This window comes from Protopterus annectens, chromosome 8.part0, assembly GCF_019279795.1.
Source record: "Protopterus annectens isolate FY-2018-M chromosome 8.part0, PAN1.0, whole genome shotgun sequence".
Taxonomy (NCBI): Eukaryota; Metazoa; Chordata; order Ceratodontiformes; family Protopteridae; genus Protopterus; species Protopterus annectens.
The window spans coordinates 1,099,051,663-1,099,067,886 of NC_056741.1; the positions used below are offsets into that span (position 1 = coordinate 1,099,051,663).

General features: G+C 40.1%; 1 protein-coding gene across 43 annotated transcripts in view; it reads right to left on the reverse strand.

Annotated features, from left to right (window-relative positions):
* The window catches only part of LOC122809254 (titin-like), a 3,339,665-nt gene that overhangs the window by 1,166,020 nt on the left and 2,157,421 nt on the right, over positions 1-16,224 (reverse strand). For 36 of the 43 annotated variants that reach the window (XM_044080625.1, XM_044080596.1, XM_044080620.1 and 33 more), the window contains 3 exons: positions 7,754-7,774; positions 5,594-5,629; positions 2,302-2,319 (listed from right to left, as the gene is read on the reverse strand). In XM_044080625.1, coding sequence (XP_043936560.1) covers positions 2,302-2,319; positions 5,594-5,629; positions 7,754-7,774 — 75 coding nt within the window. The remainder of the gene's footprint in view (positions 1-2,301; positions 2,320-5,593; positions 5,630-7,753; positions 7,775-16,224) is intronic. The other 7 variants (XM_044080613.1, XM_044080626.1, XM_044080612.1 and 4 more) reach the window with 2 other exon arrangements.

Below are 16,224 nucleotides of genomic sequence, written 5' to 3' on the forward strand. Positions count from 1 at the left end.
AAGACGAGAGAAACCTATAAAGTCCACCTTGTAGTGCCTTGCATGTGTTTAGGGAAGACGAAGATTTGGCTGCACAAATGTCATCAATAACAGCCTTATGGAAAAAGGGCAGCAGAAATAGCTCCAGTTAAATGAACTCAGAGTTGTATGCAATGGCTTTCTTTGTTTAAAATGGCAACACTAAATGTAGTTAGCTACCCATCTGGAAAGGGTGACTTTCCTACCAAATTTAGATTTAGAAAATGATACAAACTGCAGTTTATCGAAACATAGTTCTGTCCACATAAATTCTGAGCATTCATAAATGGAGAAGACATTCACTTTGTTTTTAATATTTATGAAAGAAATAAAAAGCAGTTTGATAGGCTAGATACAATGTTGCCATTCTCTCCTAGTGCAACTAGAGGAAAATTAAATGTGGAGCTTCGACAAAAACAACTTGCAGTTCTGAAATCTTCTCGGCAGAAGTAATTAATAGGGGTAATTAGTAGGGGGTCTAAGCTAAAAATACCTCATACAGACCTTAACAGTAGCAACAGGAGTCTAATCACAAATGAAAATCAGAAGTAGTAGCCAAGTGAAACTGAAATGAATACTATGAAGACTTTGGACAAGAAAAGGACCAATGAAACAGGTTGAAAAGGGAGCTATGCTACTGTTGGATAACCAAAGAAGATAAATGGAGGCACCTATCTTGGTTTGTTTTTAAGTATAAGGGCTCTGAGAAGAAGAAATGATGGTAAACTTTCTCCCAGAAAAGTTGAGGTCCCTAGCTATTAGGGTGGAGGCCAAAGTGGGATTTGCCTGAAGGATGAGATAGTAACATTAAAGAAAGTCAGACAGGAAGTATTTTTTCCACATGGGTTCAGGTTGTTAGGTGGTGAGCAATTTCCCTGCAGGTAAATATGGCTTTAGATTACTTCAGCCATGTGTCCCAAACCACATCTACCTGCAGGGAAATGTCTTGCCACTTAACAGGCTTAACCACTTCCACAGAAATGGACTCGGTAGGAGACACCAATTTCAGGCTAAAATGGGGTTAGGTATGTGACTCTGGCCTTAAGACGGTTGACTTTACAGATGAACCTCTTCATCATAGGTTGGGGGGGATTAAAGTAGGTCAAATATCCTTTTGTGAACCCTAAGCATACTTAGCCTGTTTCCACGGAGACGTCTTTGGTCAGAAGAAATTGGGAAAATTGGTAACCCCTAGAGATGCAAATATCCTGCACATAGGCTTTCCCAGAGGTAGAAAATCTTTCATATCACCGAAGGACTCTGGGACTCTGTCAGACTATCACAGCTTCCTGACACAATATGACCAGCCATACCCTTGAAGCAAACAGTCTTGAAAAGCAAACAAAATAAAGAGAACAGTTCTCATTTCTGAAATTTATGAGGAGAGATTCCTGTGACAAAGAAGCACTTTGAGTTATCTCTTTGTCAAAGTGTCCCTCAAATCCCATAAAAGCACATCCATAGCAACTGATGCCTCATAAGCCTGCAGCTAAAATAACTTCTGGAATGAAGATGGCTAGGATCCTACCAATAAGTGCAAGGGAAAGAGTACTAAAATTATTGGACCAATCCATCCGTAGAGACCACTAAAATATCCTGATATGAAGGAAATCTGTCATGAAAGACCATAAATTTTGAAGCTGCCGTGAATGGATGCACTTATTTACTGCACAGAAAGTAATCTGTCACATGGCAGGAAGGCCAGACAGACTCATATTTTTGGAACATCCTTTGAAGGTCATGACTACCTAAAAGTGACATATTTGAGAATGACAGTAATTCCCCAAGGAGATGAACTACAGCAGAAACACCCTGGTATTTTCTAGATACAAAATCTACAGTAAATCAAGGACCTTACTGTCCAGGCAAGGAAATATTTTGCTCTCTCCAGCCGCTGATGAGTTGCTACTTCAAAGCACATTGGGTGAAAAGGGGGCAGAACCGGGTCTAAAAGGTAGAGACCCAAACTGGGAATAACTACCTCTGAACTAGAAATGCAAAATCTTCCTGGACCCCCTGGCAATCATGATGGGTATTCTTATGGCACAAAGAGCACATCCAGTTTTCTTTTGCCTCATTTTGAAAAAGGATATTGTCTAGCATGTAGATCATTTTATAATAATTATTAAAAAAATCTATCAGCCCAAAGTTCCAAGATCCCTAACATGTCCATTTTGAACTGGGGTATTATCTATGGTGCAGATTTTATAACAATTAGAAAAATCATAACACAAATCATGTTACATTAAATATAAAAAAATATAAATAAAATAATGCACTCACCAAACTTTTTCAGAACAACTGAAAAAATATACAAGAAATGCAGGTTTACTATGTTAGTTTTAAATATTTCTTAACACATACAGAATTAAAATAGAGTAATGCAGAGTTTACAGCAACACAGCTCAGCAAATTACAATGTGAAAAAATGATTTACGTAGAACATGGCATCGGTCCTCACACAGAGCAAATATATTACAGATGCCACAGCAGGGCATAAAAATTCATCACAGTTTACAAAAGGTGGATTAGTTATGAGTGATGCACTCTTAAATGACAGCTCCCTCTCAGATGTCTTTTATGTAAGTACCCCTGTAACACAAGATGCTTGAGATCTTTTGAGGTCAAAAATGTTTCATTCATGAACCCCGCACAGCACTAGGTGGCACTGTGCTGTATTATCTCAGTAAACACCCCTACAACCCAAATCTCCACACTCAGAAGAAATTGGATTACAGAGGCACTTTTACATATATCACTGGGATCATTCATCTCAAAGAAGCATAGCTCTCACCTGCTTTGTTCAAAAATCATGAGCAAAGCAAAAAAATAATAGGGATATTAAAGTCCATAAATCAGAGAGAATTTTTAAATATTATTCTAATTTACTTAACAAGATGGCAGAACCAAATGTTTTTCATCAACATGCATTTTCCGAGCAATAAGAGGTATGAGGATATCATGAATGAAACAAATATGGCCGACACCAACCTGAAGGTGAGATACACCACACCATACAAAATAAAAAGGAAATTAAAAGTGCAACAAAGGCAGCCCATAAGTAATGTCACTGCCAACAGCCGCAGTAGACTTGTGCAAATGCAGGAAATGCAAACCACTACAAAAGAATTCTGTATGCATTTGGAGGTAATGGACACATGCAGCACAATGAGCTTTAGCAAAGGGGGGGAAAAGCCAAATTACCAAGACCAAGAGAAAGAGACTAGGTTAATAAACACCACTCAAGATTAATTCAATTTAAATGTTACATTTACTTCTATAAGGGACAGACAGTGTGGTAACAGTTGTAAAAGACTGAGTGTGACACGCCCTAATATGCCAGGCAGTGTCAGCAGTTCAAACTACAATATACTTGAACAGGCACTCAGGCACTCCTGCAACACTGCGAGCTGAAATCTGCCCTAGAGTATTATTAGGCATTTTCAGTAATCTGCATTACAGTCTCTTAGATAAAAAGATACTGTAAGAAAATTAATGAGAACTAATTTACATGCAATTAATTCACATTTCCATGAACAGATTCAGGTAATGGCTATGACAATAAACTCTGAATCAAGGCATTGTGAAGATTGGGATTAGACTATCTCATCAGAATGCAATATTCTGCCCAAGGTTTCTGCATATACCAATTTGTACAATAATCACATAAAAAGAATAATAACTGTATCAATATCATAACTTTAAACAGGAGCATTCTGTACTGGACTCGAGCTGTTATGCATCCGTGGTATATAAGCAATCTGCAGCTATTGGGTTCTCAACTGTAAATACTATCTAACAGAAGAGGGATATACCACTTTCATGACATTTATTTATTTATTTAAGTTTGATGACCGGGAATGTCCACTGGGCCAGAAGAGCCCATTTTCAGTGGAGACACAGGGAGAAAAAGAAAAGTTCCAAAACAAATTACAGTTACATTTGAATTTACAACTTGCAGGTTACAAACAAAGGGCAAAAATGCATACATTTCAAGTACATATTGAAAGTTACTAGGGACACAAAGTAACTGTGCAGAACAAGTTAAAGACATTTCAGTGTGTGTAATACAGTATGTTAAAAGATCAAGTGAGTAAAACATTTAAAATATATAGTAACTTATAATGGTAGGAAGAAGTGATCAGATAGAGTGTGTAATTCGTGGCAGGAGAATTCTATGCAAGTTGAGATATAGCTATTATTTATTTTAGTTTAGGTGTCTATAAAGCATGGAGAAAGAAACAAAAGGGGTTATGGAGACTACCACAGAAGATACACAGTCCAAAGCAGCAGAGGGAATCTTAAGGAGTTGTGCAGAAAGAGAGAGGGTGGAGAGGGGATTAAGCTGGAATGTGGCATGGGCATATCCATTCGGATGACAGATGAGATAGTAGCTGGGTTTTGAAATGGTCATGCTGGGGAAGGCTGTGAAGGGGGGGGGGTTCCATTTTTTGGCTATGGAGTAGGAGAGAAGTAGCTGGCCAGAAGGATAAGATGGTTTATGGATTTGAAGGAGATTTTGGTTTGTGGATCTGAGTTGGTGGAAGGGTATATAGGGTTTTAAGGATGTAGCCAGAGAAGGGCAGTTTGCAAGTTTGTAGATACGTTTGTGAGCAGTGGTGTGTTGTAGGTAACTAAGGTAGCTGGGAAGTTAAAGCCAATTGAGGGTGAAGAGGGAGTGGCAGTGGTGGGAAGAGTATTTAGAACTGGTTGCAAATTTGCAGATTTTGTGGTAGCAGGATTCAAGTTTGTTTCGTAAGCTGATGTGTATGTTCGTGCACAGGGGTGCACCATACATTAGGGCACAGAGAAAGAAAGTAGATGCCAGGGTTTGATTGGTAGAGGGGCAGAGGAAGTAGATGTGTCCGTAGAAAACACCTAAACCACACCTAGCTTTGTGATAACCATTCATGTACATTAACATTTAAACAGAATAAAAGGACATTTTCTGCATACATTTTATTTAATAAAGTTATACTATAGATTGTGGCATACACAATACACCTGAATTAGATAGATGATCCAAGTAACAGCAGAAATGGATGTGCACACTCCACCTATTTTACCCAGTAGCATTCTTAAAGTGCAATGAAAAGTTCCCTTTCAATCTGATTCACCAAATATTCAAATATTTCCCTTACACATTTAAATCTTCAGGGAATATATGCTTCAAGTGGAATGTAGCTTCATCTAAGCATCTACTACACTTCCAATAAAAAGATTCTGCATTCCTTTTAAGAAATTAGTCAAGGCAAGATATTTTGCCACCCTTCTCACTACATTAATTTTGGGAGGATGTCTTCATCATATCCCACAACCTCTCCATCAAAAACATTCTGAAAATAACTCAGTCAGTAATACTTCTGACTTTCTGGAAACTTGGTGCAAACATGACAGCAATGGCTCTTATCTTGTTTACATTGAGAAAATTTCCCTGTGAAAAACATACCGCTGAATCTGTAACAAAAGTATACTGATCATGACCAAAAGGATCAAAAACTTAGAAAGGAACTGGAAAGATAAATACTTAACTCATTACATGTTATTTTGCAATGCAATAGCAGGGCTAACATACCTTTCCTTGGTCTTCCAATTTTTGGGGCTTCATTTTCTATAAAGCAAAATAAACAGTAAAAATCATATCAATTAATCATATTAATAATGCAACATCAAAAGAACAGTTTGGAGGTACAGGTATATCTCACAGAGGATACCACTGCTCTAAGAGCAGACTCCCCACCTTTATACAGTAAACTCTCGGTTAACCAGCACCCATGGGGATTGATACATGCAGGATAACTGTAGTTTCTGGTTGCTTCACAGTTACTATTAAAAATAGGCCTGACTAATACTGTAACTTATACTATTTATTTGATTTGACTTTTTCTTAGGTTGGTGAGAGAGGGAATTTATTCCCATCATCTTTTTTAAAACTCCAAAAACATAAGGTATGTTTCTGCGGTGGGGTGGGGTGGGACAGTGCAACATATGAAAATTGTACTTTTATTTCTTCGATATATTTTTTTTTTTGTGGTTGCTTGAGGGTTCTGTTTGCTTGAGTTCCGGTTAACTGAGAGTTTACTGTAAAATAAAGTTCAACTGTAAAAGTTGCAGACTCCAAATCTGACCTCAAAGCAGTGACAAGTGGAGTACCACAGGGTTCTGTCCTGGGACATCTCCTGTTTGGTATGTACTTCTCTGAAGTACAGGCTAACACAGAAGGCCTCTGGCTAACGAAGTTCGCAGATGACTATGACTCCTAGTTTGCAGTCAAGTCCACAAATGATGTGGACATCCTACAGAAGGGCCTCACTGAGACAGATGCCTGGTGTCAGAGCCATGGCCTCAAGCTCAATGCCAAAAAGTGCAGTGTCATTCCTTTTAGTAAAAACTCTGTACCCATGAACTACCACATAGGCAGCAATTTACTTAACACAATGCGTGATAAGAGACCTTGGGTCCCAGGTGGACAGTAGTCTCTCCTTTGATAGTCACATCGCCACAGTAGTCAGGAAGTCCTTCTACGTGGCTCACCTCATCATAAAAGGGTTCTCATCCAGGAAAAAAGAGGTCATTGTTCCGCTCTACTATTCACTCATTAGATCCATTATAGAGTACAACGTCCCTTTTGGAATGTACCTCACAAGACATCTGCAGCAGCTGGAAAGGCCGCAGAAGTACCTCACAAAGAGGATTACTGGCCTCAAACAAATGCCCTACACTGACCTCCTCAAAAAACTCCAGCTTTACTCCATAGCATATCACCTACTCTGAGGTGATCTCTGCCTTACATATAAAGCTGTGTCAAACCCAGAGCTGTTGGACATGCTACACCTAAAGAAATCCCAATCCCTCCGAGCTACACGCTCTAGGGACCTAAACCTTGTCACCACAATAAAAAGGACACGCTGGAGGGATAGATTCCTGTCCGAGACTTCCTATACTCCTGAACAAGCTACCCATCTATGTCAAGCAAAGTTCTTCATCAGCACTCTTCAAGAAAAATCTTGATGAGTGGATGGGAAATAGGAAATACACCCCAGGGATCACTTCTGTGCCTCTGCTGGACAGTGGCACAGGAAAATAACTTTCTTGGGTGCCGTAAGCTATGGAACCTTGCTGGCTAGGCTTACTAGGCCCTTGGGCCAATAGCCTAGTACCTACCTATGAACACTATACATTTTAAAGCACAACTTTGAACTATGGATGGGAAATAAAAATGGTACTCCAGGACTACCTCTTGTGCTAGTAATGGACAGAGGCAGCTCCTAAATGCCTTTCCCATGTATAGCTCCCCCCAAATTATCTATGTTGTGATCTCAGTTATTCTCATTAGGGGAAATATATAATTATCAACCATGGGATAGGCAATGCCAATCGATAATCAAATTAGATGGCTTAATTCATGTATAAAAAGGTGAAATGACTAGGCTTAAAATGGCCAACAAGGGCAGCTAGACTAGTACTTAACTATGAAGCTATTAAGAGTAACTCGCCAAATAAATCTCTACCAACAACAGATCATATCTCAGGGTCAATAAACTGTCAAAATCAAGATTATTTTATAATAATTATTTGAAAAATCTATCAGCCCAAGTTCCAAGATCCCTAACAACCTGCCCATTTTGAACTGGGGTATTGTCTATAGTGCAGATCATTTTATAACAATTTGAAAAATTGTAACACAAATCATGTTACTTTAAATATAAACAAATAAATAAAATACTGCACTCACCAGTCTTTACAAGAATAACATCTGAAAAAATGGGAAATACAGATCTATCATGTTGGTTTTAAATATTTATTAAAACATGTAGAATTAAAATGCACTAACACACAGTTTACATTAGTATACCTCAACAAATTATGTGCCAAAAATGATTTATGAAGAACATGGCATCTATTCTCACATAGAGCAAATACATTTGAGATGCCACAAGGGGGCATAAAAATTCATCAAAGTTTACAAAAGGTCAATTATTATGAGTGATGCACTCTTAAATGACAACTCCCTCTCAGATGCCTTTTATGTAAATACCCCTACAACACAAGATGTTTGAGAACTTTTGAAGTCAGAAATGCTTCATTCATGAACTCCTCACAGCACTAGCTGGCTCTGTCCTGTATTATCTCAGTAATCAGCCCAACAACCCAAATCTCCACACTCAGAAGAAACAATACTGGATTACAGCGGCACTTTTACATGCATCACTGGACCATTCATCACAAAGGAGCATAGCTTTCACCTGCTTTCTTTAAACATCAAGAATTATCATGGAGATGATCAATAGAGATACAGTAAACCTCCAGACACTGGACCTAAGCCAGTTTGGTTTCGTCAAGGGCAGATCATGCCTTCTCAACCTGGTGGACTTCATTGTGAAGGTCACCAAAGCAATGGATGAGGCACAATGGTTCACATTGCCTACCTTGACCTAGCCAAGGCATTTTATTATTTATTTATTTTACATTCATTGACCGGGATAGTCTGACTGGATACATGCACATTTTCAGTGGAGGCCCGGGGAGAAAAGCTCCAAGGGATAATAATACAACATAACATGTCGCATATTATAAATTACAAACAGATTATTTACAGAGATTAGATGGGCAAACAATACAAATTACATATAGAATATTTACTGTGATTAGATAAGCAAACATTACAACAGTTCCTCAAGTAAAGTTATTCAATGAGAGAAAATCAGATTAAATAACATAGTAGGCTGCAAAGCAGATTTTCACATTCCAGAGTAAAGTTAACCAGGCTTGATACAGTTACATAGCTAGTTTGTTTCCAGGTGGTGTTTGAGCCTAGGTTTAAACTGCCCTAGAGAAGAAAGTAAGGTAATATCAGCTGGTAGAGAGTTCCACGATCTACCTAAAGAGTTTACAAAGAGAGTCACCGGCTGAGTTATTAGTTTTACATATCTGAATAAGAAGTCTGCTGAAGGAACGCAGCGGTCTACGATTATTATAAAGGGTGACAAGATTTTTGAGTGCAGGGGTATTGTCAGGGTCATATATGATTTTATGGGCCATAACCAATTGGTTATCTAGGATTAGACTGGATAGTTCAACCCATCCACTTTAAGCTGATTAGTTTAATTTACATTTTGTTGAAGTGTTTTGAAAAAATCATTCTAGAAAAGAGAAAGAACTAAGATTGAGTAACAATATTTACGAACATGGATTTTGTATACAGTCATTCTTGTCAGTCTAACTTGATAAGTTTCTGTCAGAATATTTTTGTTCACTGGATAAGGGTATTCCTATTATTGTGGCTTATCTGCTTGATAAGTTTCTGTCAGAATATTTTTGTTCACTGGATAAGGGTATTCCTATTATTGTGGCTTATCTGCTTGATAAGTTTCTGTCATAATATTTTTGTTCACTGGATAAGGTTTTTCCTGTTGATGTCCATTACCTGGAATTTGCTAGAGCATTTGATTCCATCACTCATGATGTGATTTTGAAATGTATGGATGATTTAAATATTAACCACATTTAACAGAATACCCTACTCGTGCATTGTTGACAAACTCGAGAGGTTAGTCACAAACTCGCATGTCAACCGGTGGATAGCCAACAGGTAACACAGGACCCAGGAAGTTAGAATTGGAGAGTCCACCTCTACAAAGAGGCCAGTCACAAATTGAGTCCCTCAGGGATCAGTCCTTGGACTGCTGCTTTTTGGCATCTACTTCTCAGAAGTCAAGGCCAATGTCAGTGGTCTCTGGCTGATTAAATTTGCAGATGATTGCAAATTAGGAGCAGTCATTTAATCTCACATTGGCAGAAATGTTCTCCAGGAGGGGCTGACACAGACACAAAAAATGGTGTCAGAGCCATGGACTAAACCTAAATGCCAAGAAATGCATAACAGTATCCTTTGGAAAATCATCCATCCCTGGTAACTATCATATTGACAAAACACCCCTTAGAGTTGACCCAGTAATCAGGGACTTAGGCAAACAGATTGGCAGAAATCTAGAATTTGACTATCATGTGTCTACAGTGGTGAGGAAATCATTCTATACTGCACAGCTTATAAACAAAGGTATGGCATCTAAGTCCAAGGACGTCACAGTTCCACTATATTTGGCATTCATCAGACTCATTATTGAGTACAATGCCCCCTTTGGTATGTACCTAACCAGGCATATCCATCAACTGGCACGTCTACAGTGGTTCCATACTAAAAGAATACAGGGTGCAAGTAAAATATCCTATGCAGATCGCATAAAGACCCTATCCCCGTGCTCTGTCTCCTACAGGCTTTTGACGGGAGATCTATGCCTGGCATACAGGGCACTGTCAGATTCCACCTCTGATGGACCTCCTACATATCCACAAAACAAACGGCACCAGAATTACCCATTCTAAATACTTAAACCTTGCCTGTGATATCAACAGGTCCTGCTGGAGAGATAGGCATGTATCCCGGACACTACCGCATCTATGGAACAGCTCCCCATCCATCTGAAGCAGAGTTCCTCCCTATCCCAATTCAAGTGCAACTTGGACAGTTGGATGGGAAACTGGAAATTCATCCCTAGTTTGGCACCTATCTCTCTAATGGGCACAGGTAACTGGTAAATGGTTCCTCTCTCAAACCCCTGCTTACACTTATCAAGAATATCAGAACTTGTCAGAGATTTGGGATGCATGGCTAGGCTTAAAAAGGGCCTTGTGGTCGTTAGCCTAGTAAACAGCTATGAACCTATGAGCAAAGCAATAAATAATGGGGGCATTAAAGACCCAAAATCAGAGACAATTTTTAATTATTATTCTAACTTACAAAGATAGCAGAACCAAACATTTTTCATCAACATGCATTTTCCATGCAATAAGTATGAAACTCCAACGCATTACTGACTGCAATCTTTAGTGACCTACCAACAAATCAAATATTTTAGGAGGGACATGACAAAAATCTAAGACAAAATTACAGATCTTATGCAAAGTCAGAGTTGAGAGTTATGCAGCAAGGCTACGTTTAGTTCTCTGATGGAGAAAAAAATGAAATGAAACGTTTCAAACATCCTGTTAGAGGGTCCCAGCAGCAACAACAGAATGTGCATTAGGGGAAAGGCTACCTTTAGTTCTCTGATGGAGAAAAAAATGAAATGGTTCAAACATCCTGTTAAAGGGCCCCAGTAGCAACAACAGAATGTGCATTAGGGGAAGGAGGGCATCTCCTCACTGTTACTCATGGAGAATATTCCATGTTAAAATCCAGCGTGGTAGTATGAATATATCATGAATGAAACAAATATGGACGACACCAACCTGACGGTGAGATATACCATACAAAATTAAAAGGAAATTGAAGTGCAACAAAGGCAATCCAGAAGTAATGTCACTGTCAACAGCAGCAGCAGACTTGTGCAAATACAGAAAATGCAAAGCATTAAAAAAACATTCACTAAGTATTTGGAGGTAATGGACACAAGCAGCCCAATGGAGCTTTAGCAAAGGTGGGAAAAGTACAGTTTTGTACCTACCATAAATGTAGATGTTCGAGTGCTAGTACAGCTGCAGTCATAGGAGATGGGTTTTCCTGCCATCAGGCGGGTCCTCAGTCGGCCGAATTCCAAAGTCTAGGTCCGGCGTCGGATGTCGTCGCTTCTTCCCTGACGTCAGTGCGACAGGGGTATAAAAGAACCAGCCGACGCCATTTTCTTCAGTTTTTCTTGCCCCAGATGTCAGGTGCCCCCAGAAGGAAGGCAATACATAAATTTATGTAATAAAGCAATGCAATATAATCAAAAACAGTAGTTGCAAGCAAATACACCATAAAAGAATACCCCAATCAGGTTGTATGAGGAGGTGTTAGCCATTAGGCCTGTCCCAAGAGGGGCAGGAGGGAGGGAAACCTGGACTGCAGCTGTATTAGCACTCGAACATCTACATTTATGGTAGGTACAAAACTGTACTATGTTCATCGTGCATACAGCTGCAGTCATAACAGATGGGTAGAATCCCAAAGCTAAAAAAGGGGTGGTAGGCACTAGGTGGAAGTAGGAGGAGCTAGGATGCCCTGCAAGACTGCAGTGGCAAAGCCTGCTCTAGATTTGGAGTATAATGGTAGGTGATAGTGCTTGGAGAAAGTATGTACAGAACTCCAAGTGGCAGCTTCCAAAATATCTTTGGTAGGAACCCCCCTGAGGAAAGCTGAAGAGGTAGCCATGGCCCTTGTGGAGTGAGATCTGATGCCTGCAGGTACAATTTTACCATGAAAAGAGTAACAAAAGCGTATGCAGTGGCTATCCATTTTGAGATTGTCTGTTTGGAAATAGGCTTCCCTTGAGCTCCTGTAGCATAGGACACAAAGAGTTGCTCTGATTTTCTGAAAGGCTTTGTTCTGTCCAAATAATAACGCAGCTGTCTGTGAATGTCCAAGGAATGTAGTAGTCTCTCCCCTTTGTTTTGAGGATTAGGGTAAAAGGTAGGTAAGTGGATAGCCTGATTCAAGGCTACCCTGGATACTACCTTTGGCATAAAGGAAGGATTGGTTCATAAGGAAACTCTGTCCTGATGGAAAATTATGAAAGGCTGCACAGCCATGAGGGCTTGTAGTTCCGAAACCCTGCAAGCTGAGGTGATAGCCAGCAGGAAGGCTGTTTTCCAGGACAAATATTGCAGTTCTGTTGAAGCAGCTGGCTCAAAAGGAGGCAAGGTCAGTTTTTCTAGAATGAAATTGAGGTCCCAAGCAGGTACTGGTTGTTTCCTTGGGGGGTTTATATTCTTAGCCCCTCTGAGGAATTGTCTTAAGAGGGGGTGAGAGAATAAAGGAGGATCAGTGTTGTATTCTGCAGAAATGGCTGAGGCATGGATTTTGATGGAGGAGAATGAAAGTCCACTGCTTAGCAACTCAGCTAGGTACTGTAATATTTGAGGTAAATTCAGTATTCCAGGATTCTGGCCCTTTTTCTCATTCCAAGTGCAAAACCGTTTCCATTTTGCGGAGTAGGCTTTTCTAGTAGAAGGTCTTCTGGCCTCCAAAATGACGTCCTGCACCTCCTTGGAGAGTAGGGTCTGTTGTGATTTTAAGGAATCTTCTATGCGGCTAGATTGAGTGTTTTCAGCTGACTGTGAAGAGTTTTGAAGTTGTGCTGAGTCAGTAGAAGAGGCATTAGAGGCAGGATCCATGGTGGGGAATGCGTCAGGCTCCTCAGGAGTGGGTACCAGTGTTGTCTTGGCCAGTCTGAAGCAATGAGAATCATCTTTGGTCTGTCTGCTCTGGTTTTTAACTGTTGAATGTAGCACAAAAACGACAGGCCGAGACGTCGTGGTCTGGGCCTAAGCAAGGAATGCAGAGGGAATGAAAATCCTTATGCGGTATTTGCTTCCCACATGAAATGCAATTATTAACTTTGTCTGACATCGGTCTGAGGCAAGAAAAGTTTCCCCAATGGGGTACTTAGCTTTCAAGAAGACTTCGGTTGAAAAATATTCGTAATCTCAGGAGCTGGCCAACCGGCACTTGCGAACTGCTTCTGCTTCGGGCACCGTGCGGCAAGAAAGACAAGAAAATGGCGTTGGCTGGTTCTTTTATACCCCTGTCGCACTGACGTCAGGGAAGAAGCAACGACATCCGGCGCTGGACCTAGACTTTGGAATTTGGCCAACCGAGGACCCGCCTGACGGCAGGAAAACCCATCTGTTATGACTGCAGCTGTATGCACGATGAACATCGCCACATTACCAAGACCAAGAGACTAGGTTAATAAACACCACTCAAGATTAATTCAACTTAACTGTTACATTTTCTTCTATAAGGGACAGACAGTGGGGTAACAGCAGTAAAAGACAGTGAGTGTTACATGCCCTAATTCCCTCTAACAGGATGTTTGAACCATTTCATTTCATTTTTTTCTCCATCAGAGAATGCATAACTCCCAACTCTGACTTTGCATAAGATCTGTAATTTTGTCTTAGATTTTTGTCATGTCCCTCATAAAATATTTGATTTGTTGGTAGGTCACTAAAGATTGCAGTCAGTAATACATTAGAGCTTCATACTTATTGCATGGAAAACCCACTCCACAAAGGGGGAGCCACCACGGACCCCTGGAACTACTGCCCCATTAGCCTGACGAGCCTGGTCTGCAAGGCTATGGAACGTATCACCATGGAACTTATAAACAATGACACTGGTAATCTCCAAACTCTGGACCCTACCCAGTTTGGGTTTGTAAAAGGCAGATCCTGTCTCCTCAACCTGATAGACTTCTTTGAAGCAGTCACCAAAGCCGTAGATGAGGGTAAGGTGGTCCACACAGCCTATCGAGATCTCGCCAAGGCTTTCGACACCATCCCCCACTCTGGAATTATAGATAAACTCACTAATCTAGGTATAAATCCGTAAGTCACAAGATGTGTTACCAACTGGCTCAATGACAGAACCCACACTGTGAAAGTAGCAGACTCTAAATCCAACTTCAGACCAGTAACAAGTGGAGTGCCACAAGGTTCAGTCCCAGGTCCTCTCCTGTTTGGTATCTACTTCTCTCAAGTACAGGCTAACACAGAAGGTCTTTGGCTAACAAAGTTTGCAGATGACTGCAAACTAGGAGTCATAATCAAAACTCCTAACAATGTGGACATCCTACAAAAGGGCCTCACTGAGACAGATGCCTGGTGTCAAAGCCAAGGCCTCAAGCTCAATACCAAAAGTGCATTGTCATCTCTTTTGGTAAAAATGTTGTACCCATGAACTACCACATAGGTGGTAGTCTACACCGAAAGTGTGATAAGAGACCTTAGGACACAGGGGGACAGTAGTCTCTCCTTTGATAATCACATCGCCACAGTAGTCAGGAAATACTTCTACATGGCACATCTCATCACAAAAGGTTTCTCAACCAGGAAAAAAAGAGGTCATTGTTCCCCTCTACTCATCACTCATTAGATCGATTATAGAGTACAACGCTCCTTTTGGTATGTACCTCACAAGACAACTACAACAACTGGAAAGGCCACAGAAATACCTCACAAAGAGGATTATCGGCCTCAAACAGATGCCCTATGCAGGCAGTCTGAAAAAACTCCAGCTTTACTCTGTCGCATATCGCCTACGCAGAGGCGATCTCTGCCTGGCATACAAAGCCATGTCAAACCCAGAGCCGTTGGACATGCTCCACTTAAAGAAATCCCAATCCCTTCGAGTTACACGCTCTAGTGACTTAAACCTTGTCACCACAATAAACGGAACATGCTGGAGGGATAGATTCCTGTCCCAGAGACTTCCCATACTCTGGAACAAACTACCTATCTATATCAAACAAAGCTTCTCATTAGCACTCTTCAAGAAAAATCAAGATGATTGGATGGGAGATAGGAAACTCACTTCTGTGGCTCTGCTTGACAGGGTCACAGAAAAATAATTTTCTTGGGTGGCAAAAGCCAGGGTACAGTCTGGCTAGGCTTACATAGGCCCTAGGGTCAATAGCCTAGTACCTACCTATGAACCTATGATATGGTAGGCAGTGTCAGCAGTTCAAACTACAATATACTTGAACAGGCACTCAGGAACTCCTGCAACACTGGCGAGCTGAAATCTGCCCTACAGTGTTATTAGGCATTTTCAGTAATCTGGAACACAGTCTCTTAGATAAAAAGATACTATAAGAAAATGAATGAGAACTAATTTACATGCAATTAATTCACATTTCCATGAACAGACTCGGGTAATGGCTATGACAATAAACTCCGAGTCAAGGCATTTCCAACTTCAGGATTAGACTATCTTATCAGAATGCAATATTCTGCGCAAGGCTTCCTCATATACCAATTTGTACAATAATCACATAAAAAAATAAAAACTAACAATATCATAATTTTAAACATCAGCATTCTGTATTGGACTCTAGCTGTTATGCACCCATTGTATATAAGCAACTTCCAGCTATTGGGTTTTCAGCTTTAAATGGTACCCAACAATACAGAGGGATATACCACTTTCATGACATTTGTGACCTCATTTAGCTTTGTGATAACCATTCATATACATTAACATTTAAGCAGAATAAAAAGACATCTTGTGCATATATCTTTAAAGTTGTATTACAGACTGTGACATACACAATGTCTCTGAATTTAAAAAAGATAAGGTAACAAAATAAATGCAAATGTACACTTAACCAATTTTGCCCAGTAGCATTCTTAAAGTGCAATGAAAATTTCCCTGTCAATCAAACT